The 27,623-nt window shown below is 37.6% G+C and overlaps 1 protein-coding gene across 3 annotated transcripts in view; it reads right to left on the bottom strand.

Annotated features, from left to right (window-relative positions):
- The window catches only part of kremen1 (kringle containing transmembrane protein 1), a 70,222-nt gene that overhangs the window by 32,994 nt on the left and 9,605 nt on the right, over positions 1-27,623 (bottom strand). For all 3 annotated transcript variants that reach the window (XM_089130534.1, XM_089130535.1, XM_089130536.1), the window contains exon 2: positions 2,178-2,340. In XM_089130534.1, the coding sequence (XP_088986660.1) occupies positions 2,178-2,340 (163 nt within the window). The remainder of the gene's footprint in view (positions 1-2,177; positions 2,341-27,623) is intronic.

Raw genomic sequence — 27,623 nt, 5'->3', positions numbered from 1 at the left:
CACTTGGTCTGTTTGCGTGTGTAGATTTCGCCTTAATTTCATTAAAAGTTGGCATTCTAAATCATCCCGCTGCTCCATGATTGCGATCTGCACCCTGTCACCGCGCACACCGTTAGAAAGCTCTCTCTCTCCTCTTCAATGCTGTCTGTCAGATCATAACATGGTCATTTCCTGTTCAGCAACCAATCATGAAAGTAAAATGGGCCATTTAACTCGAAATGCGCAATCCCATAAAAATCTTTAAAGGCCGTTTTCTCAAAATGAGTTTTTCTCACACTTCCAGTGACGATTTTCCACTTCTGTAGCACCTACATACACCAAACTTTATAGCGGTATTCCTAACTATATTGTGAAGGTTTGTTCAGAGGGATTTGTTGATATATCATTCTTGGCCTGATTTATATGACATTTTATGTCTAAAAATAAGGCATTTAATTAGCCTGATTAGCATATTTAAACATAAAATTACAGAAAACTTGCAATACATTTTTTTCTCCTATTTATGCGAGTAATCAACTGGTAAAGTTTCATGGTGATATCTGTAAGTTAAATTTTTTATCCTATTCACCTGCAGTGTCTCGCCTTAAGAAGTTTGTAACTGTAATTGGCCTTAATTTGGCTAAATAACCGCCATATTTCATCTACTTCCTTGTGTTTTCAATTACTATCGTCAGTCCAAGGAATGACATAACAACTGAGGAAACTCCAAGAACTCCAACAGATTTGCCAATTCAGCCAGAAAAAAAGGAATTTTTATCAAATTGACACTTTATAAACAGACTATGGTTGGAATATTGTGTTACACGTGTGCCTGAACCAACTGCATCAGCATATTTGTAATCTATTACCAATTTGTTTATTACAGGCCAATGACAGTAACGTTTTGTTTCTTGCATGGTGGGTTAGCATGTGCATCTAGAGAACAAATGTGAAGCTGAAGGGAGAAAGAGGCGATCGGTCATCCACGCTGTCGCTCTGCTGCGTTTGTTTTCTGTACAGAGGGATTTGAGGCGACTTTGCAAACGTAAACTCTTCAAGCCCTGCTGAGTCCACATAATGGATTGAAAAAAAATAAAAAATAAACCTACACTCATGGACCACAGTCAAATACAGCAGAATGACTTTCTGAGCAACAATATGAGCGCAAATGCTTCCTTTTAGTAAAGGACATTTTTACATTCACATTTATGAATTTGGCAGACGCTTTTATCCAAAGCGACTTACATTGCATTTTAAGGTACACATTTACATTCTTATCGGTTCTTGCTTTCCTGTCGCAGTGTATAAATGAGTGAGTAAATGTGAGGCAAATGTAAAGTGCTTTTGTGGCCATTGGGTCTGTGAAAGCGCTATATAAATGCAGTCAATTTACCATTTTTACCCTGGGAATCAAACCCATGATCTTGACATTGCAAGCACCAATGCTCTACTCTTTGGGCTACAGGAAAGCAGGACTAAATCATTTTTTAGATGCTTATATAAATATGGTTCATGGTCATAGACAGTGAGAAACTGTCAATGAATAAAACATCTGAAATTTTGAGGACATAAAGTGTGAGACAAGACACTGAAGAATGTGTCAATAAAATTCTTACACCACATTGCCAAAATCACACAATGTCCCTCTTGGTTATTTTCTCTTAAAAATGCATTCTTTTATTTAAAGGAACAGGTCCACCTTAAAGGGATACTCCACTTTTTTTTTGGAAACAGGCTCATTTTACAACTCCCCCAGAGTTAAACAGTTGAGTTTTACCGTTTTCGAATGTATTCAGCTGATTTTCTGATATTTAGAAGAATTTCAGTAATCAGACAGTTTCTGGTCTCATTGACTTCTATAGTATATTTTTTTTCCTACTATGGAAGTCAATGAGACCAGAAACTGTCTGGTTACTGATATTCTTCTAAATATCAGAAAATCGGCTGAATGGATACGAAAATGGTGAAACTCAAATGTATAACTCTGGGGGAGTTGTAAAATGAGCCTATTTCCAAAAAAAGTGGAGTATCCTTTAATAAGTCAGTATCATATTCCCAATACAAGCATTCTCAATGCATTAAGAATAAAGCACCAGAAAGTAACAGATTTTTTTATGTTTCTTGGACATTACACTGTGCCATAGTAAACCCATCCCAATTTTTTTGCTTTCCTTTCAACCATACGTTATTTGCCTGACCTGCAGAAGTTGTGGGGTCCAAGGCCTCCGTCACCATTGGGGTATTTGAGGGTGTTGTATGGATGTTGGAAAGTCTCGTTCCAGAAAAGGCACGGCCTCCCCCCTTGCAGGCTGGTCTGGTTCTGTCTGCCTCTATAGTCCTCTCCATTTGCTGTATAACATTCTAAGAGTCAAAAGACGAAATATTCTTTTAATCCAAATGTTCTCCAAAAAAAAACACATTTTAATCAGATTGTGGGTAGCTGGTACAGATAGAAATATTCATACATTATTTGATGGAGATCCCATGTGAAATTAATTATTATCACATTTTAGAAACAAAACATTTAGCATTTTGGCAGACATTGTGAGGGATATGGGGAGTCACACTCATTTGTTATTGCATCTGTTAGCATGCAAGTCTGCTGTCCTGGGATGAGTCATTTCGCTGCAGGGAAGGGGTGATGTGAATAATTATAACGGAAGAAATGATTCAATTATGATTCAGGTTTATAATTGTATTTGTGTTGTATGACCTGTCTGCAAACTAATTCCATAAGCGTGCAACAGTCAGGTGAAATTCTGTTATTTACCCTTCTGTGATTTTCTAGCAAAGGCTAAACTGTAAAAAGGAACAAAAAAAAACAATTCTGGAACGCAACCATATGGAACCCCCCATTTCATCAACCAAAAACAACAGAGACGCAGGACTTTTGCACAGTCAAAATAAACAAGAGGGTAACTATTCCATCAAAGGGTATCTGTTGGTATTTCTAAGCTCTAGACTTCAAAGCATCTAATTTGGACTGAGTTCTGGTTTGAATGAGGAAGCTGGTATGTGGTGAGAGCGTGGATTTAAACCCTGGCTTTCATATGTGAGCTACCTCATAAGCTGATAACATTTCCATTCTGATCTGCTCTCTAAGATCTACAAAAGCCAAGAAAATGAAAACGTGCAAGGATAGCATCCCATGAATGAATATTAATAATAATAAGTACAAAGCAATTTCCATTGCTATGTGGAAATAATTGTTTGGGTGGTTGTTTAAGATCCCAAATTCTAGTCCCTAGATATTCTAGGGCTATTTTCCCCCACTCATTTATTACGTATATGTAAGAATATTCATAAGTGAGTAAAGTATTGGAGACATTTCCAGCAAATTGGAGTACAGAGAAGATTCGGGAATAATTAGCCTTTGATTTTCCAAGCATGAATGTCCCATTGATGTGGGTCGAGCCCTTCCTTCAGGGGATGAGTAGGGCATCATGCACCCAATCAAAAAACCACACAACCTCCCTGAACAAATATCCTGAATGGCATTAATTAAATGCAATTTACATACTTCAGGCAGGACTGCCTAAAATGAGCGCTCACTAATAATCATTTTGATTTGTGTGAGGCTGGATTGCCTCAAAAAAGGGCAAATGCTTTCCGGTGGCTGGCTCTGAAAAAAGCACATTTGAGCAAACGGACATAGGGTGCAGCTACATATGTGGTAAGACATTTGCGCTGTTGCTCGCACAACTGAAACAGTTGTATCCAATCAAAAAATACAGCCGTAAAAGCCGCAGAACACTTGGATAGTGTCCAGGCAGCGCTGTGGAAGTCGTGCTCGCTGGAATCAAGAAGAAAGAATATCAGGCCTCATTAAAATGTGAAATCACAGGCTTTGCTTTGTGGGTGTCATGTAGATTTTAATTAAAGTCATGCAGGTGGCAAGACACAGACACAACCTGGGACATGAATACTGTTGAGTTTTTGGAATTACGATGACCATGTTTTAAAAATCATTATTTATTCAATTTATTCATGTTGTTGCAAACATGCATGACCTTTTCTTTTGCAGACAGACAGACAGACAGACAGACAGACAGACAGACAAACAGACAGACAGACAGACAGACAAACAGACAGACAGACAGACAGACAGACAGATAGATAGATAGATAGATAGATAGATAGATAGATAGATAGATAGATAGATAGATAGATAGATAGATAGATAGATAGATAGATAGATAGATAGATAGACAGATAGATAGATAGATAGATAGACAGATGATAGACAGACTGACAGACAGACATATAGATTGAACGTTAGACAGACATACAGACAGATAGATAGATAGATAGATAGATAGATAGATAGAACGTTAGACAGACAGACAGACAGACAGATAGATAGATAGATAGATAGATAGATAGATAGATAGATAGATAGATAGATAGATAGATAGATAGATAGATAGATAGATAGATAGATAGATAGATAGATAGATAGACAGACAGATAGATAGACAGATAGATAGATAGATAGACAGATGATAGACAGACTGACAGACAGACATATAGATTGAACGTTAGACAGACATACAGACAGATAGATAGATAGATAGACAGACAGACAGATAGATGATAGACAGACAGACAGACAGATAGATTGAACGTTAGACAGACAGACAGACAGACATACAGACAGACAGACAGACAGATAGATAGATAGATAGATAGATAGATAGATAGATAGATAGATAGATAGATAGATAGATAGATAGATAGATAGATAGATAGATAGATAGATAGATAGATAGATAGATAGAGAGACAGACAGACAGACAGATAGATGATAGACAGACAGACAGACAGATAGATTGAACGTTAGACAGACAGACATACATACAGACAGACAGACAGACAGACAGACAGATAGATAGATAGATAGATAGATAGATAGATAGATAGATAGATAGATAGATAGATAGATAGATAGATAGATAGATAGATAGATAGATAGATAGATAGACAGATAGATGATAGACAGACAGACAGACAGACAGACAGACAGACAGACAGACAGACAGACAGATAGATAGATAGATAGATAGACAGACAGACAGACAGATAGATTGAACGTTAGACAGACAGACATACAGACAGACATACATACAGACAGACAGACAGACAGACAGACAGACAGACAGACAGACAGACAGACAGACAGATAGATAGATAGATAGATAGATAGATAGATAGATAGATAGATAGATAGATAGATAGATAGATAGATAGATAGATAGATAGATAGACAGATAGATGATAGACAGACAGACAGACAGACAGATAGATAGATAGATAGATAGATAGATAGATAGATAGATAGATAGATAGATAGATAGATAGATAGATAGATAGATAGATAGATAGATAGATAGATAGATAGATAGATAGATAGATAGATAGATAGATGGTGCTGCTAATAATAAAAAAAATGGTGCAAAATGGTGCTGCTAATAATAAAGGTTGCAGTTAAAGTTTATGGAAACATTCTTCCAAAAAGACTCGCAGTGACAGACTTAAGCAGCAGATTAACATTCATAAAGCATGCCAATAAATAATGCGTGACTGGACCATTCCATTAGTGGTCGATCGATGGCTTCTGCTGTCGCAGAGAGCTCAGAGAGTTTACGGCGCATTGGAGAGTCTGATCTCCCAGAGCAATCATGATTTCCTCTTTGTAATCTTGGACCAAGTTACTGCCAGCCACACCATGCATTACTAATGGTATAAACGTCCTTCATGCCCACTCTCCGCACAGCACAGGACTCATTATTCCTATTTATACTACGTAATGTTCACCTGCAAAAGGCAAAAGTTACCCGAAGAGTCACCCCTTTGATGGGTAATGACCCTCTACTACTGCATATCGCATTGGTGTTGGGTTACGAGTCGGCAGACATCTTGCTTCTGTGGCTAACCTCGGCAAAAAAGGTTTCCAGACAGGATGGCTGAAATAAGAAGGGCCCGGGGAAGGATAGCAATTAGCAGCAACTTAACTTGATGTGGTCGGCAGGCATCATTAAGTTGCGGTAGTGTAGGGAAGCAGCGAGTTGACTGGGAAGAACCAGATAAGAAGGTTCATCATCGAGATGAATGGGTAGTCAAAACCCAGTGTGGGTTGTCGAGCGGCATTCAAAGAAACACCATTTCTGGAAAAAAATGAGACTATTTGCACTTGTAGTTTCCTGATGATGAGCTTTCACACTTCTTGTAGTTGTAATAATATAACCTCCAACCGTTTCTCACTCTGTCACCAAGTTTCCCCCTGTATCGCCATGTGATGCCTTTGTTGTGGTCGGATCACAGGCCTTGATGGGAAACAGAGTCTTGGCCACATGAAAGAAAGGAATGGGAAAAAACCTATAAAATGCAAGTTCATCAACAGAAAAAGAAGCTCGGTTCAGGAGGAAGGGAGGAACCGCCCCACAGAGCCAGAAACAAGAGGGTCTTAAAAAGAACGGACAGAAGTGGATTATTTGCAAATACTTACTTGCCCTGTTATTATATGTTCAAGGATTCAATGCTAATTGTTTCCATATTGACTTTGCAGATGCGCTCATCTTTGTAAAGGACAGAGTGAGACTTTGTGGCACTGTGATCAGAAAAATAAACAAAGGCAGAAATAAATTACACTAAATTTGATGGTTTTGTGTCAACCAAAGGCATTGGGATTCAACAGGGACACAATTGTCAATTAAATTCAGGCGTAATGAAGAGGAATAATTTAATAAAATGTCACTTCTCTGTCATTACAGCAGTCATGTCACACAGTATCTCAGTCGTCATTATTGTCAGACTGTGGTCAAGACGTGTTAAAAACAGACACACCTCAGGAGTTTTACTAGCCTGGCATGCCAGACCTACATCAAGATGTTAGGTCTGAGAACTCATCATTGACAGGGCTCAATCAGAGGGGTGGGATAAACGGTTGTCTTTCAAATTCTCTCTGCACGCAATTGACCCTTCGCTAAGCCCCACCCTCCCTAGTTACTGTTGCTACGCCTGTCAAGCTTTCGCGGCTGGCCCATCTATTATAGTGTGGATGCACCCGGTATCAGACATTTCAATGAGATAGTTAGTAATTTTTGGGGAACAAGTGAAATATCTGAGAGAGAAAGACAAAATGGACTACAGTATGCATTTGGGATATATTCACGACATTATATGCAACCAATTAGAGAATAATTTCTTAAAAATTGAAGTTAAAGCCTAGTCCCAGCGCAAGCAACAGCGCCTCATACGCTGACCGTTCAAATGGGAAACACAAATTGAGGAACAGCTGTGTTCATACACAGCAGGGTATGTGAAAATAATCGTAATAATTATAAATCAAACAGCTTATCAATAAATCTTGTGGAATAACTAATACCGGGAGAGCCGCGATCGGATTGGGTTAAGTTAGGCTACTTAGTAAGGGGTAACGTTAGTAGGACGTCGATTAACAAAATGCTGAAATATATTTAAAAGTTTCTCAGTGAGCCTTTGTCTTGTCTCTTAATCGTCTTATTTTACGTTATCATTATGACCAAAGAGCCGTCAATATTTCCAAGCAATGGGTGTTTTTGTTAAGCATGTCTACATTTACCAGTAGTTGTGAATGGGTCTCGCACATAGATGCTAGATCACGCCAATCGTTTTCCCCTTGGCTTTTAGATTTTCTGGAAGGAAAATTCCTCTCCCCCCGTCCAAACTTTTAGTATACCGGTATCAGATTTGCACAATCCATACGCACAATGCTTCAGCATGTTCCCTCGTTCGAAAGCTTGCCAGACCTCTCGCGCATAGTTACGGTTGCTAAGACATGATTGGCCAGTGGCGGTTTTCGGGCGTGGCTTAGCGAAGGGTCAATTGGATAGCGCTACAACCAATCAGAGCAACAAAGAAGGTGACGGCTGTGTCCCATGCATTTTCCCACCAGCGGACAAGTTGAAATATTAAACTTTTACCGTATCCAGTCGGCAAAACTCTGACCACATCTTTTTTTTTTTTTTAAATGACTCAAGTTTCGTTCCGCTCTGGTTTCAAAGAAAAGCTTAAGTTCAAATCATCCAGAGTAGCGGTCAAAGCCGAATCGAAAGACGAAAGCTGTTCGCCAGCAGCAGCCATTCTTTGTTTTCAAGTAGTGAACCATCGAAACTCTGTCGTCATTATGTTAAGCCAGCCTGCCGACTCTATACACGATGTGATTGGCCTGACCAGAGTTTGGTTTTTCCAGCTAAAACGTCTATGGAGAGTTGCTAGACCACACTGGCTGCGAAATAATTTTTGCTGCCGCTAGCTATAGGGTGCGTCTAGATTTCTAGGCAAGAGTTTTACATCATTAATCGATGATTTTAAGCCCCATTTATGTGGGATGTAAATGGAAGCTAGAGTACAAAAACAATCTCTAGCGTTAATTATGATTTAAAAAGAACGCTTGGAAAAAAGATGTGTGTGGAGCAAGTGGTGGTTTGTTGTTGTCTCACTAATTGCGTCATCAGGTTCTGCGCTCCTATTGGTTTTTTATTTGACAGTTAGTCGTAGGAGAAGTCACACTGCAGGACTGTGCCCCAAAACTTCTAAAACTGCGATCAAATTTTAACTCTGGCGAAATTCTGGCAATGTTCAATAAGAATAGTAAAGTGTGATTTTACCATTTTTTGGAAATCTTTCTATGGTTATTTGCAAGTTAAAACTCCAAGGGCCAGATTCACTAACAGTTTGCGTTTGTCAATGTACCGGTGTTTGTGCCATTATTTACCACCCAAAAAGGAACGTCTTAAACCAGACGCTAATTCGTAGATTGCAGTGGTTATTACGAAAATGATCTGACTGAGTTCTTTCATTCGAGCATCGTCAGTAGATACCACAAATAACTTTCCATTGCCATTGGCGCCGTTTTGGAAATGCGCTCCGCGCTAATTTGCCCTGTTTAGTAAATCTGGCCCTGAATCTTGCAGGTAGGCTCTACGTATGTCTTGATGACTAATGCACTGGGAGGGAGGTGAGGTAATTCAACAAGACACTGTGCTTCCTCTGGGTCTCGTTCTGTGTCACAGTGAATGGAGTGAGGAGACAATGGCAGAGGCTAAAACAATTTCCCACTTCAACTAGATTCAGCCAGCCACGGGCTCAGCTGAGAACGTGGCAGGCCTATGAGACAAGCAGAGAAAATGATTATGTATAAAAGTGACAGTGCCAAACCATCTGCTCATCCGCCACATCATATGAAACACTCACCAAGTCTATCTGCTTCAGGGGGTGCGCTTTCAAAACGATCAGACAACAATTGGACAAACTTCAACTACAACACCACTTTAGGTCTTGTTGCAGAAGCCTCTGCATTATCAAAAGCAGTTCCCATTAAGAGGACATGATTTCATGAGATGTATGGGTCATGACGCATCACTGCTGACATGTCCCCACCAAGGTGGCCTAATAAAGTGCTTCTCAAATGGTGGGTCATGATCTAAAAATGAGTCACAGGAGCATTCTGAGAGGACTGTGGGGAAGAAAACAACACTTAATGCAATTGATATACTGCAACTGACCATGAAACCATGCATAGTTTTTATCAAATAAATTGTTTTTTGGTATTTTGGCACAAATTTATCTGTCACTTGTGGCTAGCCAAACTAGACACATGCCAACAAGGGTATTTGCATGCATCCAGACTAGTGGTTGACCAATATATTGCCATGGGTGATATATATATATATTTTTTTACCTGGTCTTTAGTTGAGATATTAAGATATTATTAAATATTATGTATTTATTAAACATCTTTATTTGTAAATTATACTATAATAGGAAGTATATCTAAAGTATATATCTGTTTATTTTACGAATTTGCTTTTACCAAGTTAAATATATATACAAAGAGGGCTTTACATTAACTTTTCTGCTCACCAGCCACTGTGGCTGATAATATTAGTCAAATAAATGTAAAATTTGTAAAATAAATATAAATTTTATTGAAGAAATTGCATGGCCATCAAAAAATCAATATCAGGCGACCTAATCCAGAGTAGTTAATATAGGTTCAAGTGCAAGTATAAACGAGATAAACCACAATATGTTTTGTACAGTATAACATAGTTCTGAAGCAAACCCATTCCAGAACCACTGGTGAACTACTTTTACCTGAAGCTAATATCTTGAGTAGTTTCTATTAAAAAATAAATAAAATAAAAAAAAACTTCAGAAGGAGATCCTGTAAAATCAGACAGGTTTAGAATTACAGCATCTCAGAGGAGCTCATCAATATTAACCTGACTAAACCTTCTCTATCCTCTCCAAGACTCATTTATGCTGTGCACATTATTCAATCTTGTTTCCTTTAATGGGAAAAATAAGCAGTGTGTGCTGCCATGTGCCGCCTTTGAAGGGTATAAATAGAATGAGAAATGCCTTAAGCCAGCCAACAGGTAATTCTACTTGTTGCAACTAACCTGGAAGTTGAGAATAAATTGAAAAAGTCTTCAATAGAAGTGGGAAAGGCATATTATTGGTTTAAAAGGATAGTTCACCCCCCCAAAAAAATCACCCTAAAGTAATTCAATTTGTTCAAAACCACAAATCTCTTTTCCAAAGCACCAAAATCATATAGACTTTTATATATAATGATTAATTAATTAATGTAACATCGTCAACCATCACAGGAGTTTCTCAGGACAGAATAAGTTAAATGGATCAATACGAGTTGGCTCTGGGTGATGAATAATACACTTCTTGAATGAGCAGTCACAGAGGTTTAGCTGGAGTGCTGGCCAACACACACAAGTGCCTGACACTGTGAAATTGTTATTTCATGCATAGACATCCTCTCTTGCAGTGGGAATCCTCCAACGCTACATCTGGCCTCACAAAGTCCAGCTGGATGAAAACTGTGACAGAATCCACAAGGCTTTGCTGTCATCTTTCATCTTCACGTTCCCGAAAGGGAAACGAAAGCCTCATGAGCTGCGACGTGAAAGCGGGACCACAAGAGGTTAAATAAATAGAAGTGGGAACGTCAGGCTAACTTAGCACACGCCACTGACACCACCTCAAACCGACCCTGACAGGAAAGTAAACAAATGGGAATCACGCAGATGAAAGGAGAGCAAAAGTCTCTTATTATTGTGGCTGTACCATGGGACAGTGATGGAATGACATAATACAATGGTCATTTCAAACAATATATACAATAGTCATAAATGATTATCATTTTCATATGGTATTTACAAAGTACATTGGCAAGTTTTTAACTCAAGTGTTACATAATGTGAAGCTGCTTTTGTACAGATAACAGGCTTATTATGTTTTTTTTTTAAATGACAAATGAGGGTATAATTTACAAATTATTTAAATAACTGAAATAGAACCAAAATAGGGGGGGAAAAGGACCAGATGTTTATTTAATATATTATAATTTTCAATAAAAATTAAAGTTTTTGGGTTTTTTTTTTTTCAAAATTATACACTGTAAAAAAAAATTGTTGGTTTAACTTAAAAAAATAAGTAACCTGGTTGCCTTAAAATTTTAAGTTGATTGAACTGGAAAAAGTGAGTTAATACAATGAAGGAAAATCATCAGAAACTCAAAATAAAAAGTTATCTGAACTAAATAAATTAGTTAAGTTGATTTAACAATAGAAAAAATGTTGTGATAACAAATCTTGAATTTTTTTTTTTCAGTGATTTTGAACACCACTATCGTTAAAAAGTATAAAATAAAATATTTTTATTTTAAGAAATGAATACTTTTATTCAGTAAGGATGCGAATTCCTCAAAAGAGAGAATAGAAACATTTATAATGTTGCTAGATTTATTTTTTAGCACAATTTACACCAAAATATTAAGCAGCACAACTGTTTTCAGCATTGATTATAATAAGAAATATCTCTTGGGCACCAAATTAGCATACACTCTAAAAAATGCTGGGTTGTTTTAACCCAATTTTGGGTCAAATATAAACAAACACAAAATGCTGGGTTAAAAATGTAATGTAAAAATTTAACCCAACGGCTGGGTTAGTCCATATTTGACCCAAAGTTGGGTTAAAACAACCCAGCATTTTTTAGAGTGTATTATATTGTTTTCTGAAGGGTCATGTGACACTAGAGACTGGCATAATGATACTGAAAATTCACCTTTGCCATCACAGGAAGGAATTTACATTTCACAATATTACTGTTAACATCCCACCCATCCCAAACTTTTTAAAGGTCAAATACATGTTACGCCAACGTACTTTATATCAAAATACATATTGAAAGGTAGTAATGCCATGGTATTTTTCTGTAAAAGGTGTGATAAGGAAAGAATAGTTGATTTTAGGTCTAAAAGCTCGAAAGTGGATTTGTTTGAGTCAGATACGTCTGAATTGATAAAGCACAAGTCAAGGTAAAACAAAAGAGAAACTAAACAAACAAAGAGCCAACAAAAAACCCAGATAGTGGACGAAAAAGAAGGAATGGTCAAATTGTTGTTGTTCTCTCCTCAAGTGCCCTTAATTTTCCCCACAAACTGAATCGGGCTTGTGAGGTAACAGCCGGTTTAATTTACATTTCCTTTTGTTATGGAGGGGGTCATAAAGCCAAGACTTGTAAAATTAACAGCAAAACAAAGAGATAGCGCCCACGCTAGGTTCGTGTTCACTTTCCAAAACCGCTCAAGCCAGCCTTTGAAGTGCAACCCTAACTGCCAGATGAACCTGCATATAAACACACAACGGGAATCTGAGACATGTGTGGGTTGCACTAATGCACACTTTACTAATGTACTATACAGAGCTAAAATATGCAGTCTAACTTGTCAGCTTTATCAAAGGTTGTAGATAGCTGCGGTCCAAACGTCCTGACACTGGTGTTGAATTCTCTTGTATACTTGCTCGGTATCTGCATACGTCAACATGAACAGGATTTTCAAAGCTGTGATAATAAACACAATAGTGCACTCTCTCTCCAACGGCAAAGTGAGCGGCAGCATGTGGGTGTATTCTTATTGTATAAAAGCATGCTCGAGTAAAACAACTCCTACGAAAGCTAGCATACAGAGAGCACTGATATACAGACAATGTGGCAGTGAAAACATGCATGAATTAGCTTCTTCCCACAGCATTCTTCCCTTTTCAGCATCATCTTCTGTTCTGTCGCTGCCTCTTGTTCTCCCCATCCATTCACGGGAAGAGTGAAAGAAAGGGAGCGGTTTAGACTGCCGTCATGTTGTAGGATTTGAGAGGACACTAGAGCTCATTGTTCCCACAGGATCTCATCATGCTTGTGTCATTTGCACCCTCTCTCTTACATCAAGACCTCTCGACGGATATCCGCCTACAGGTCCTTGATTATTTTAAGCGCTACCTACCCATTAAAAACCCCTTCGTCTGGAGTTCAAAAGCGCAATCTGGAAAGAAAGGAAACTACTACAATATTCACCTCTGGTTAACTCAATTTGAAGGATTGATTTCTATACTTTCTACTGCAGTGAATCTAGATTTCATTTTGAGAATTGAAGGGTCATCATAACTTTTTTAATACAAGTTCCATTGTTACGCCAGTAGGTGGCGGCAATTAACTGAAACAGAATAGTTTTTTCAACCAAATCGAATATAAAAAAAACGGATTTATTTACGAATGAAACGAGTGACCGGCTTTATGACTGAATCACTGAATCATTCACTCGTTTAAGGCTCTCGGGTTTTGTCCGAAATCGCCCGCTATACCCTCATTCACTGTTAAAAATTATTTGTAACTTAAGGTGCGTTCCATTCGACCGTAAGTGGACTGCGAAGTGGACTTCACAGGGTATTTCGCCATCTTAAGTGAGATTCCAATTCGAAGGGAACGAACATGTTCAGTTCGAAGGGCACTGCAAACGGCATAGGGAATAAGGGAACATCGATACATCACTTCACAGGAAGTCAGTGAAGTCCACTTCAACTGATATACCGTGTTCAGGGAGTAGGGAGCAGTGAACACTGCGTAGGGACCCTGTCGAATGGAACGCACCTTTAGCAAACTGGCAACTCCAGTAGTAAGATGAAAATATGCATCTTAATGTAAACCTTAATTAAACAATTTAATAATCAATTCAAATTATTACGCTGTACCCACATTGGACTAGCGGTTTGGAAAATGGATGGATGGATTTTCAGCTGCAGGCGCTATCTTCTGGTCAGATGCGGGAATTCATTTGCCGCACGACTCTCACAGTAGATTATGGGTATTCTCTAGGTGTTGAGTACATTAGATGTACGCTGTATTGCAGTCAACTGTGAGATTGAATAAGTGCACTCGATAATGTCCACTCTGGACACAGTCCTCTCTGCTAATAACCCCACACCTATAAACACTACAAACGTGCTAGCATTGCATATCATTTAAAAACAACAGCTTTGGCCAAAGTGCTGTACAAAGTTGGTTAAAACCAGACCATTCTCAGTTGTAACTGAGTTATGGTCTGGCAAAGCATCATAGACGAATCATTTCCAGAGGGGCGTCACAAACGGACATCGCGGATAGACCTAAAACCAATCAGGGGTGCGTTTCCCGAAAGCATCGTTAGCCAACTATGGTCGGAAGTTCCGTCTTTATCAGCATAGTTCAACGAGTCGGTGTTTCCCGAAGCCCTCGTTCCAACGAACATTCGCAAACAACATCGCAAAGTTGTGTGGTTTGAACGACAGCTCTCGACCTACTGTATGGTTAGAGGCATCGTTTCTATATTGCAACGATAAATCCTTATATTGAGCAAAATAAGCACGCTGACATTCAGTACAACCGGTCTCTTTTATTTAGAATATATACAAATGGAATTTACGTCTTTTAGTTTGTCAAAAGATTTGAAGTAACGTGTTTGAAGAGTGCGCAAGTGCGAACGTGCATACTATGTAAGAACGAGCCAAATATTGAGTCTGGTAATAAAGCAAAACAACTGAGAACAATTAGAAATAGTTCTCAGATGACATGTCTGTAATTTATATAAAACAAATCTAGCGTTAATTGGATCTCAAACAGTTTCATTAAAGGTAGTTATTACTCCACCACGTGCGAAACCAACGTGGTTGAACGATACTTTGCGACAGTGGGTTTCGGGAAACAGCCGTGACTAGCTAGTTGATTTTTTCATGCATCGTACCAGTGAATCAGCGAACTATGTCGTTGTACGGGAAACGCACCCCAGAGCGATGAAGGAGATGACGTATGCAGAGCGGCGGAGAAACATCTCCGAGTGTTGTTCTTTGCTTGGTTTTTAACAAAAAGGAAACGTTCAATTCGCTTAAAACAGACACGATATCTGATTCGAACAAGTGATGTTCGACGGCGGCATCCATCTTTGTAATGTAGGCAACAAAATCTGTTTCAAAATCCCTCGTGTAAAGCCTGCCCCAACGTTTTTGGACTGGTGCCTCGATTTCGACGGATTGGAAAAGGGCTTGAATGAGCTCTTTGCCAGACTAACTCTCAGAGCAAATCTACTGTAAATTTGTCGGAAGTTGTCTGGGTTTTCCCAAGCTAGTACAAAGTGTAAACAAGTATCTGTAATACATAAAACCACAAATAAACAATACACAAAAACAATGGAATACCACTACAGGCGCTTATGACCATAAGCAGCAGTAAATAAGTGGGTTTTAAGCAACGAATTAAAATCAATATATGAAGGTGCAGTCTTTATATAAGATGGCAGATTGTTCCAAAGCTGTGGAGCGGCCACAGAAAAGGCACAATCTCCTTTTAATTTTAGACATGTCCTCGGGACAGTCAACTGTAGACTACTGGTTGACCTGAGATTTCTAAAAACATTATGGTGGGCTGAAAGGAGATCAGAAATGTACAGTATGGAGGACCCAGTCCATGCAATCCCTTATAAACAAACAAAAGTGTTTTGAACTCAGTATGATGTTCAACTGGAAGCCAATGGAGAGAGAACAATACAGTACATACTGGCGAAATATGTTCTCTTTTCCTTGTTCTTGTCAGCAATCTAGCAGCAGCATTTTGGACCAGTTGAAGACGTGACAGTAGGGACCGTGAGACACCCAAGTATAGAAACACCCAAGTATAGTATCCACAGTTTGGTTGTTAGGAGACGTCTCAGATCCAATATAGTTTGCACTGGGTAGGAAAGGAAATTAAAGGATACCTCCAATGCAGTGCAGTTTCCAGCTGAAACACTAGTGGCAGTAAACACCAACAACTTTTGTTCCTTTTCACACAAATTAGGGAGATTATCACTTAATAAAGATTTATTTTTTTGTCCCTCGCACACTGCTATGTTATGAACCTAAAAACACTTGTCCCATAATGCATGATTTGTAACCTAATCCATTTTGACATTTGCTTTAACCAGCTCAATATGACTATTCTGATGTGGTAAACAACAACCAATGTAATAAAAGCTGGACATTTCATTTTGAAAGTGTCGTGAAGCTAGCAAGAAGCTTGTGTGTCATCACTGAGACTTTTCTCCAAAGAGCCTGGCTTGGTAATTAGAGTAATTACATAAATTTACAGTATGTTTACATAGTACATTGACATCATATATTTCAAAACGTTCAAAGAAAAAAATGAGTTTTTTCATGTTGACCCCTTTAAGAGTGAAGCACAGGCTGCCCTTCTGCACAATATTACAACACCCAGATGGCCCTGAGGGTGATTTACAATGGCGTGAAGCATATGTTTAAGCTGTTAGCAAGAGAGAAAACAACGGAGCGATCAATAATCGGTGCTGTCAGCTATAGATTAAAAAAATATTAGGGTTATCAGACCAATGTTCCCTCACCGTGTTTTCCTTTAAAACCTGACAGATGTTTCAATGGATTGCTGGGCAACAGGATCATGGTTTGTGTGTAATTCAAATCAGGACGGTTTCTGTCAAATCAGAATTGGTTGGAGAAATGAGAAATGATTATGCTACCACATCCCTTCTCTGATGGGAGTTTTAGTTGAATTATAGAAATCCAAGTTGACTTTTGTTCAAGCTTTGGGTTTGAACAGAGCCAGAACAGAGCAAAGTTTGGATCCACTTGCCTGTAACACCTCAAAGATCTGTGTTGCATATTATTACACGTGCACACACAAACTCACACCTGTTTCGGATCGCCCTGTTTTCGCTCAGGTTTATTGGTATTGCAAGAATGTTAATTATATGTGGTTTTAGGCAGGCAGACATGTGTCGGGTGCATTGAAGGGCATGTGTGTGCAACGGTAGACCCTCTGATACTGAGAAACGGTGATTACAGGCCACACCACAGCAGTTTCTGTCTCATGTTACTTTAGACCAAACAACCCCAATTCAGAACAGAAATACTATAGGACTGCAGTGTTTTAAGCGTTTCCATGACTGTGTATTTGGCAACTGTCTTCAATGGAGTTCTCTCCTTTGGGAGGAATATGTACATATAATCAATAGTTAAATCAATCAAGGGTATATAAACAGACGTATACTTCATTCCTTCTCAAAGATCTGCACTGTTGCCCATGCTCAAGTCTCAAGAATTACAAGCAGCAGGCCACATCTGTCAATCTTTCGAAACCCATATATATACTCTAACAAAAATACTATTAATTTTACCATGGTATGACCACTCCAAAGCTGAAAAGAAAAAATTCCCCCAAAAAATAATTAGCATTGCATTACCATTGCACCATGTAAGAAACAAAACACACATTGTAATACCATGGTACACTTGTAAGAGTATGATTATTAGGAATTGGTGGGCTATAAAATGGCAAAGGAGCTGAATTTAAAGGTCTAGTTTTAACTTGAGCCACAATTAAACATATTTAAAATCTAAATGAACTTAGATCCGCAACATCAGCATGCTGAGAGTTCAACAGTTACCGAAGCATACATGTTAAAGGAGTGGTTCACTTTTAAAAAAAAAATTGTTGATAATTTTCTTACCCCCATGTCATCCAAGATGTCCACGTCTTTATGAATAAGAACATCGTCTTTATTTATGAACATCGTCTGGTGTCGTTTAAAGCCCTTTGAAGCTGCACTGAATCTCTCATTTGGACCTTGAACCGTTTGGTTCCCATTGAAGTCCATTATATGGAGAAAATCCTGGAAGGTTTTCATTAAAAACCTTCATTTCTTCAGCAAAAGTTTTTTGAAAAGTGAACTACTCCTTTAACACATCTTCTGAGAAGCCGCATCCCCAAATTCATCCACTTTAAAACACGCAAAGATGTAAAAATCTAGATAACAACTATTGACCGTCCCAACCCAACTTTAATTAGTACTATTAGTCTCTGTTTATAAGGAACATGGATTTTTTTTTTCAAACTCTGTCCAGGATTCCATTCTTCAATTTAGCTAATTAGACGTAATTAACATCTACAAAGAGCTTTTAAACATAAAAGAGATTTGTACATGATGACGGGATCTGAGGATGGGGTTTTTAGGCACTCATTTTCAATGTGTTTCTGAACATTGTGTAATATGAAAACAAAAGGTGGAGACATAAAACCTTAGAACATTAGAAGGATTAAACAAATAATATACATTTAAATGAATTTCTTCCTTGATAGTGATACCTGCAGTGAACCAAACACGAATGCCAAACCTATTTAGTCTTTTAACTGCTCCACTGAAGCACCAATTAAACATGGGACGAGGAAGTTGGGGGAAATACTTAATTTAATTTCATTCCATTTTCATTTTCCAAAATGTCTGAAAATTGCTCCGAGCCATGTGTTTTCATTAAATCTAATTACACTGAATGTAGTGTGGGACCTGTTCACTCCATTAAAAGGAAGATGAACGGTTGCCACACACGGCAGGTACAGACATTGCCCAAAAAACTCAATAATCTCACGCCTTTTCGCCTTTTCCCTCAGGAGAGAATCAGCGCATGCATGCGTGTTGCACAAACATCCACCATCTGTAGCCAATGTTTCATGCAAGCTGTAAAGCACGAGCTTGGCTCTAAGAGCTGTTTTGAGAGCAATTATGAGGTTATATCTACTAAGCAGATGCTTTTATCCAAAAAGGTAAGGATTAAAACGATAAATTATAAATAAAACTAGATTTGTACATGCTCTAAATAAAATATGAGTGGTACTTGCCTATGCAAAGCTTTGTTAGGGTGTTGCTATGAGGTTGCTATAGGGTTCTGGGTGTTTGAGTGGTTTTCTTGGGTGTTCAGGGTGGTTGCAACAGATTTACTTAACGGCTCAAGTCAAAAGAGTTCAACCCGCAAAATTTCTATGATGTTCTGGTTTGTATGCATGGCTCAGGTCCCTCCTTAAGTGTAAGTAGGAGGGATTTTTCATCCACAAATTGCAATAAATAATGAGGGTAATAGTGATGTTTAAAAAACAAACACACACACAAAAAAAACAAGAATTGGGCAAAGCAAGCTGGTAATAGAGTGGTGGAGGGACATATTTTTGTAAGCAACCAGGAATCGCCCTGGTTACTTTTTCCATTGGTTTTTGGAATATTATGCCTTAATAATGCCTTATTATGCCTTAATGTCTTGTTTCTTGTCTTATTGTCTTATTTCAAGTATTTAAATAAAAAAATGACAAAAAAAAAAAACAATAATTTTAGGACATGCTAAAATGCTAACTTATTTCCAGGTTTTGGTCAACAAAAATATATCATCCTTATCTTATTGAGTATTTAAATGCCAATTTAATAATTTTTTTGTTATTTTTTTCTATGAAACAAATGTATGTAAAGATGTTTTTTCAAACAATATTTTAAGGGGCTCCAAAACATGGATTCCTATGTTTCCAAGAGAATGGTATAAATTAAATTAAATTAAATTAAGAAACATTTACAAAAAAATGTTAAAAACATGTAAAAAGCACGTATAATGGTAAGTTTAAAAAATAATAATAATTACACACTGTTATCTGTAAATGTAGATATTTTGAAAAAAAAAAAACAATTACATTTTGAAAGGTTAACAAACATTAAATAATAGGTTTAACTAAACTAAAGGTTTATTAACCCCCAAAAAATATGTCACTAATTACTCACCCTCATATCGTCCCAAACCAGTAGAAGTTTAATTCATTTTCGGAACACAAATGAATATATTTTTTTAATAAAATCTGAGAGCTTTCTGTCCCTCCATTGACAGTTCATGCATTCTTTGACGCTTCAAAAAGGTTATAAAGAGAACGTAAAATGATATATATCAAGCGTTTAGTCCAAATTTTCGGATAAAATTCTGAACAGGTATAATTTAGGCCTTTATTCACATAAACATTCATCAACTCACACATCAGTTGTGTAAACAGAAGCTCAAGCATGTTCACTTGACGTGAGAGAACCAATGAGGTTCATTCTCATGTTACGCAGCACGTTTGAGCTTCCGCAAGAACCAATGAGGTTTGTTCTCATGCGTCAAGCAAGTACAATTGAGCTTATGTTTACATTCACTGATCAATATTTATATGTAAATAAAAGCCTATATTCCAAATCTGTTCATCATATAAAGCCACTGAACATTTGGACTAAACCAATCAATTCAGAATAATTTTAAACAATCTCTTTATGAACCTTTTTGAAGCGTCAATGGAGAAAATCTCTCAGATTTCATTACAAATATCTTTTTTTTGTGTGTGTTCCAAAGATGAACAAAAGTCTTGTGGGTATGGAATGGCATGAGGGTGAGTAAATAATGCCAGATTTTTCATTTCTGGGAGAACTAACCCTTTAAACGTTAATGAAAAAATAAAAAAAAATAGAAAATGTTTGGAAACCCCTGCTATAAAACACTTTTTCAACTTTTGAAATCCTTGCAGACAAGTCAGCATTGTTCACATCACTTTAACATTTTTCCTCTCCTTTCTTTTTTGTTGGATCCTGATATTGGTATCCTTCTGCTACCTCATATCAGGTTGGCTTCCTCGACAATCCCCCGTTAAAGAAACACCATATGAAATGTGCCTTTCAAAATCTGAAACCAAACAAAAGTAGCAACACAAGACAGACAATCATCAACATCTCCTTGCTTTCTCCAACTGCCCGACAGTGAAACCCGCTTCAGTTCAACTGCTCAGAGATACTGGAGAAAAAAAATAACAAAAGAGCAGAGAAGCAGATGGAATAGCGAGAAAGAGAGAGAGAGAGAGGCGTGAGAAAGAAAGTCCAGGGCATCCCTGTTGTCCTCCATGAGAACGGGATCAGTTTCATGGATCCATTGAGAACTTGGAGATCCAGTTACATGGCACTAAGAGTGACCTGCACAAATTGGACCTGAGGAAACACTCTATGGGTCCGCTACTGAATAGGCCTCATTCATCCCTATTAATACACAGAAAAGAGACTACACCAGCATTGAGATAAGACAGCCAGCCATTGAACCCTGTTGATTTCAAAAACTCACAGGAAACCAGTAAAAGAAACCAAGATTGACAGAGTTAATCAGAGTGAGTTCACCCAAACATCATTTATTACATCGTTCCAAACCTGTAAGATTGACTTTCTTCTGTGGAACACAAAAGAAGATGATTTGTCAGTTAGTTTTGTTTTGGAAAATATAATGAAAGTCAATGGGATCCAACAGTGGACCTCATTCATTTTCATTGTATGAACATTTGTTTTAGTGATTCTTTTCTGTTTCACAGAAGAAGGAAAGTCATATAACTTTGGGTGAGTAAATGATGACAGAATTATTTTTAGGTGAAACGACTCGGACTAAATCAGTTTCAGAGATGAATAAAATAGTTTAAATCACATTTAATTGTAAGTTAGCTTGAACTGCAAAACACAAAGTTATTTCATCCCCACCACAAGTATCTGACCCTCCACAATAATCTTCCTGTTCTTCCATGTCACAGTTTCCCGCGAAAAGAAAAGGGAAGGTGACAATTTGCTTCTTTGCCACAAAAGTCTTTTTGGGCTCTCGAGCAAGTGTATTCGGGGAAGGACGGCCCGACGGTTTTATTTTCTGCCTTGTTCTCTTTCCTTTATAGCTCTCTGGCCGGTGGCGCAGAACCAAAGTCAATGTTCGCATAAAAGTGAGGGAGTTCACAGGACAGGTCACATCCCTCTCCGTTGGCAATTCAATATCCTACTATTATGATATTGGTCATGGCTTTTGAAATCATAGCTGTACAAAACACCACATAAGTACATGTTTGCTTGTTTGAAAAGGTTCAGATTTGGTCTTCAGAGATGTGGGAACGTTAGATGACTTCCTTCAGATAATGGGCAGTTTCTACAAAGTACAATTGGTAGCATCTCCCCGGTGTGTTTGCCGGACATCTGCTGACTTTACCGCCGTTTAAGAAGCCCTAGTGAATAAACTGCAGTACTGGCGCATTTTAAAGGTTCTCGGCTCCATTACACGGCCAGGCAAAGATAAAAAGCCTCTCGGAGACTTTCAAAGAACCTTCTAATCGCATTCTCCCGTGGAGTGTACTGGAACAACCCATTACAAAAGAAACGCTGTTACTTTTAGATGAGGATTTGCTAGGATCAGCATTGTAGATAAATGCACACATGGCCTTGAGCGTCCAGACTGATGCGTTTGCATGCTAGTGGTGGCACTATTGTTTGTCTTAGCTTTTTTTTTTTTTGCGAAGCACTGCACCAATGTTAGATACTGCATTTTAATTTAGTTTGGAGAACAGTCATTATCTTAAACAAATTTAATTTGCGTTTTTGTATTTTTCCTAGAGCGCTGTCCAGGCACTCCCTATGCAAATGGACTCTGCTTCAGCTTCGATTATAAAGGAATTGTTTGCTTCTGTGATATGAATTCATTGTTGAGTGCACACAAGACTTTTACGCTGTTAGTTTATGAGAAATGAAAGAGAGAGAGAGAAAGGGAGAGAATTCACACATGTTCTGATTTGCTACACTGTTTATTTAAATTTAAGTTATTGTTATAATATTTTGCTTTGATTACGTTTTTAATTATTATTCGATGAATTCCAAGCTTTGGAATATTGTATTATTTATAGCTATAGGCAATAAAGCAATGTTGAATTTGAATTTGAGAGAGAGGAAGCGTGTGAGAAAAATCCAATTGAATATGACAAGCTCTGTCTGCAGGCATTTGCAAATGTCAGAGTGAAAAGAAGCTTGTGAAGCTTGCACAAGCGTCACATTTGTCAGATCAAAACCACAGAGATACGTGTAAAAGGGAGGACAGTGAAAGCATAAGGAGGTAGAGAGAGCTATAGATGTAATGAAGGGAAAAGCTCCTCTTATGTGTCAGATCCTGAATTTTCAAAGCTTTTACATCCTAAAGATGTGATGCGCCTCCTCCCCTAAAAACGTTTGTACAGTTTTGCTCTGAAAAGATGACTAGGAGTACCAGGTCCACAAGTTGCAATGATTGCAGGCTGCCTAAATGTAGCTCGGCCTTTGCACATAGACAGCCTTCTCATTCAAGGGCATTAAAGAATGGAACAAACTCCCAAAGGCTCTAAAACTCACTTTTAACCTGAAGGATTTTTCTATCAATATAAGGAAAGTACTATTGAACAACCAGTTGTGCCAGCATAGATAATTATGTATGTAAATATGACTTTTAGTGAGGTTTTATTGATGGTTGAAATAGAGAATGATGAATGAATGAATTGATAGATAGTTGTATTTGAGTGACTAATTATAACATTTTATATTGTATATTTTGTATTGTAATTCACCTGCTCGGGGACTGCAGATGGAAACTAGCTTAAGCTAAATCTGGTGCAAAGCATCTTTAATTAATGTTTTTTTGCACATTGTCCCTGTTGAAATAAATAAATAAATGAAATGAAATACATGTTTGGTAGCTTCGGCAGCTTCTATTAGTGTCGTTACAGGGATGGCACGAAAAGAAAGTGTGGCTACAAGCTTTAGAGCATTTCTGTGATTATAGATATGTTTCAAAACAATCCACAGGTGGTTTGAAGGTATATTAAAGCAATAAAGCACAAGAGGCAGTGTGTTACAGTGACTTTACCATGGGTAAGAGCTGTAGAACCCACTTAAAAATCACTAAATCAGACTTTTATAAAATGGTAGGAACAGAAATAAGATTAAAAAATGTTTTTAATGATTTAATAAATAAACATTTTAATTGATATTACAATGGGCTTTATGCCCAGCTGCACTACTTCCTGAACTTCAGCCAGCTTCTTGTTTCCTGTCTGCCATTATTGGCCAAATTGATTAATTCAGGTGTGTCTGATTATTGTTGCCATGACAACTGAGGTCAGGCACACCTGGATTAATCAATTTGGCCAATAACTGCAGACAGGAAACAAGAAGCTGGCTGAAGTTCAGGAAGTAGTGCAGCTGGGCATAAAGCCCATTAAATATAATTCATTACAGAAACCATTCTTTTCATTGATATATATAAAATTTGTTGATATATTAAATATTCAATTTTGAAATCACAAAATGATTTTATATTATATTTTTACATTTAATAAATACAGTAATTATGCCACTGAAAAATGGTTATTGATTAAATATAATTTAACATATAAAATATATGAAAAATTGTTTATATATTATATGATATTTAATTATTATAATCAGTGAAACATTAAATATTTAATGACACAATAAATATTTAATATATTTGTACTGCATAAAGCACAATATAAATAAATAAAGGTGATAATATCAATGAAAAAACGGGTTTACTAAATTATGTTTTATTATTATATTTTATTATATATTTTTTTAATTAAATGACAATTAATTATATTAATCAGTAAAAAATGGTTTATATATTAAATGTATAGTTATACCAGCATTTCTCAGTGATTCATTGCATTTCCACTAAAAATAACTAGTGAGATACTACACTCTAAAAAAAATGCCCCAATTTTGGGTCAAATATGGACAAACTCAAACATTGGGTTCAAAATGTCATTTAATGTTGCCCATATTTGACCCAAAATTAGGTTAAAACAACCCAGAATTTTTTCAAGTGTATATATGTGAGGCACACATCCACAGACAGTTCCTGACACGGGCACAACTGCCTGACAGCTTAATGTTGCGCTGTCTTCCACTGCTCCTTTGAATTAGACAGGCCTGATATGACAAACCTAACCGAAGTGTCGCTCTTTTTCTCTTTCTCCCTCGCTGCCACTCTTCACACAGCTATCATTCCTGTCAGTATTTATCAGCTCATTCAAAGGAGCACAGGAGTTACTTACTTTTCCACTCGGTTTTATCGCACTGCGGGCACTGAACGATCACACCCTGACAGCTGGATCCTGGACAGGTGACGAGTGATAGTATGGATTAAACAAGTGTAAACCTTTCAAATTTACACAGGAACATGACATGTCTGTCTCACAGAAAAGCAATCAAAGCTGTAATCGGAAACATACGGTCCATGTTTCGAAATGTACCATATTGTAAAATCATCAACGGCAAATGTACAGAATGGTTGTCCCTTGAGGACCTTGAGGAAGGGCAGAAAGCTCTCAGAATTCATCAAAAATATCTTCGTTTGTGTTCCGAAGATGAACGAAGGTCTTACGGGTTTGGAGTGACACGAGGGTATGAGAGAGTAATTACTGACAGAATTTTCAATTTGGGGTGAACTAACCCTTTAAGAAGAACAAATTTCTTGTAGTTCACTTTTTAAAAAATCTTTTGCTGATAATTTACTCACGCCCATTTCATCAAAAATGTCCATGTCTTTCTTTCTTCAGTCTAAAAGAAATGAAGGTTTTTGATGAAAACATTCCAGGATTTTCTCCATATAATGGACTTCAATGGGAACCAAACGGTTCAAGGTCCAAATGAGAGATTCAGTGCAGCTTCAAAGGGCTTTAAACGACACAAGACTATGAATAAGGGTCTTATCTAGCGAAACGATCGCTCATTTAAAAAATAAATAAAAAGTTTAAGTTTTATAAGCACAAATGCTCGACTTGCTCTGTTCTGTGACGAACATCCGTGACTCTCCTGTTCAAACTCGTTCATCAAAATGAACAAATCTTTTTTCGATTCATGACTCGAAGGTCCTAGATAAGACCCTTATTCATCGTCTGGTGTCGTTTAAAGCCCTTTGAAGCTGCACTGAAACTCTCGTTTGGACCTTGAACCGTTTGGTTCCCATTGAAGTCCATTATATGGAGAAAATCCTGGAATGTTTTCATGAAAAACCTTAATTTCTTTTTGACTGAAGAAAGAAAGATGTGGACATCTTGGATGATATGGGCGTGAGTAAATTATCAGCAAAAGTTTTTTTTAAAGTGAACTACTGGTGAGGAGTGAGGAGATTAACATGGCGAATTGTGTACTGTTTACTGAGGGCGGGGTCTATGCTAATTGGGCGGAGTCTGTCAGCAGTCATTGGCATTTCTAAGCATCATATGGCTAGAATATGCAAATGTCACTGCTTATGAGCCATGGGGATTAATAAGGGGGTGCGGATTTTGACCATTATAGGGTGGTTGTGTACACACACCATTTATCTTCAAACACCATGTAAAAGTACATTTTGCATAATAGGTCCCCTTTAAAGTACTACCGCTCAAAAATACTAACTCACTAACGACTAGTCGATCACCCTGACTCATCCCTACTTGACAGTAGATAGATATAGTTGACCTTTTGACCTGTCCCGGCTCCACAAAACCTCAATCAGAGGTCAACAGGAAGTCGTGAGCGGATGGCATGGGCTGTTACATCCTGAGCCAAAATAAATGGCCTCAGACAGAAAAAGGCCGCATGGGAGGCGGCTGAGGTATTCTCTCTCTCGCCAACTTTATACAAGCACATTCCAAATTCATGTTTATAAATATGGATATTTTTCTGAACTAGGCATCTGACATATCTCAGCATGTTGGATACCGGGATGGTGGTTAAGCAGATCTCAATCTCTCTCCCGCTGTCTGTCTCTCTCCCCTCTCACTGACCTTTGCATACTTCGGAGAAAATAACAGTGTCGGATATAGCTTTAGCAAAACACAAAATATGCGGTGCATACTACAATGAAAAATAAAAAATAGCAATGTTGAGGCGAGACGACTTTTGCCCTTTGCCCTATACGCAAATGTTAAACTAACTAAATGGGTGGTAGTGAAGTCATCGACAACTAGAGAAAGCATTAATTAAAAATACATTCAGAAGGCTTGTGTTTATTGTCTAAAGTCAACATGAAGATTAAACAATCTTTAATAGCCTTTTAAAGAAATGATTTGCAGATGCCACATTAGCTAGGAGGAATGGTTTGAGCAGGCTAGAGCATGCATTAGGTACATAACATGAGCTTCTAACTATCCCTAGGTCAACCAAGGCTTGACCTTTGACCCATGGTGTAACATCAAACAAAGGAGACTGACATAGATGACCATCATAAACCTCTTGTATACTCACACATATCATTAGCTTAAGGGTTGTGGTTCGGCATTAACCTTGTCTCTAATAAAATGCACAGAAGATTCATTTGTAAGATTGATTCATTTCTGAATCAAACGAATCAATCAGATGTTTCAGTGAATCAACTGAATTAAACAATTTAGTGATTTATCACACAAAAATGCTCCAGAATCCAGTGTCGCACGTTCCTTCTCTGATTTAGTGTTCAATAAACATTTCTTATTATTATCAGTGTTGAAAACAGTCGTGCTGCTTCATATTTTTAACATTCTTTTAATATTAATTTCTTAATCGTATCGACCCCAAACTGCTCGGATAATATCTGTCTTGGTAGAACTAGAAGAGTTTGAGT

Source organism: Pimephales promelas, chromosome 4 (genome assembly GCF_988280905.1).
Source record: "Pimephales promelas chromosome 4, fPimPro1.hap1.1, whole genome shotgun sequence".
Lineage (NCBI taxonomy): Eukaryota > Metazoa > Chordata > Actinopteri > Cypriniformes > Leuciscidae > Pimephales > Pimephales promelas.
The sequence above is the reverse complement of the archived record's forward strand: the minus strand, read 5'-3'. Positions and strand labels throughout refer to the sequence as shown.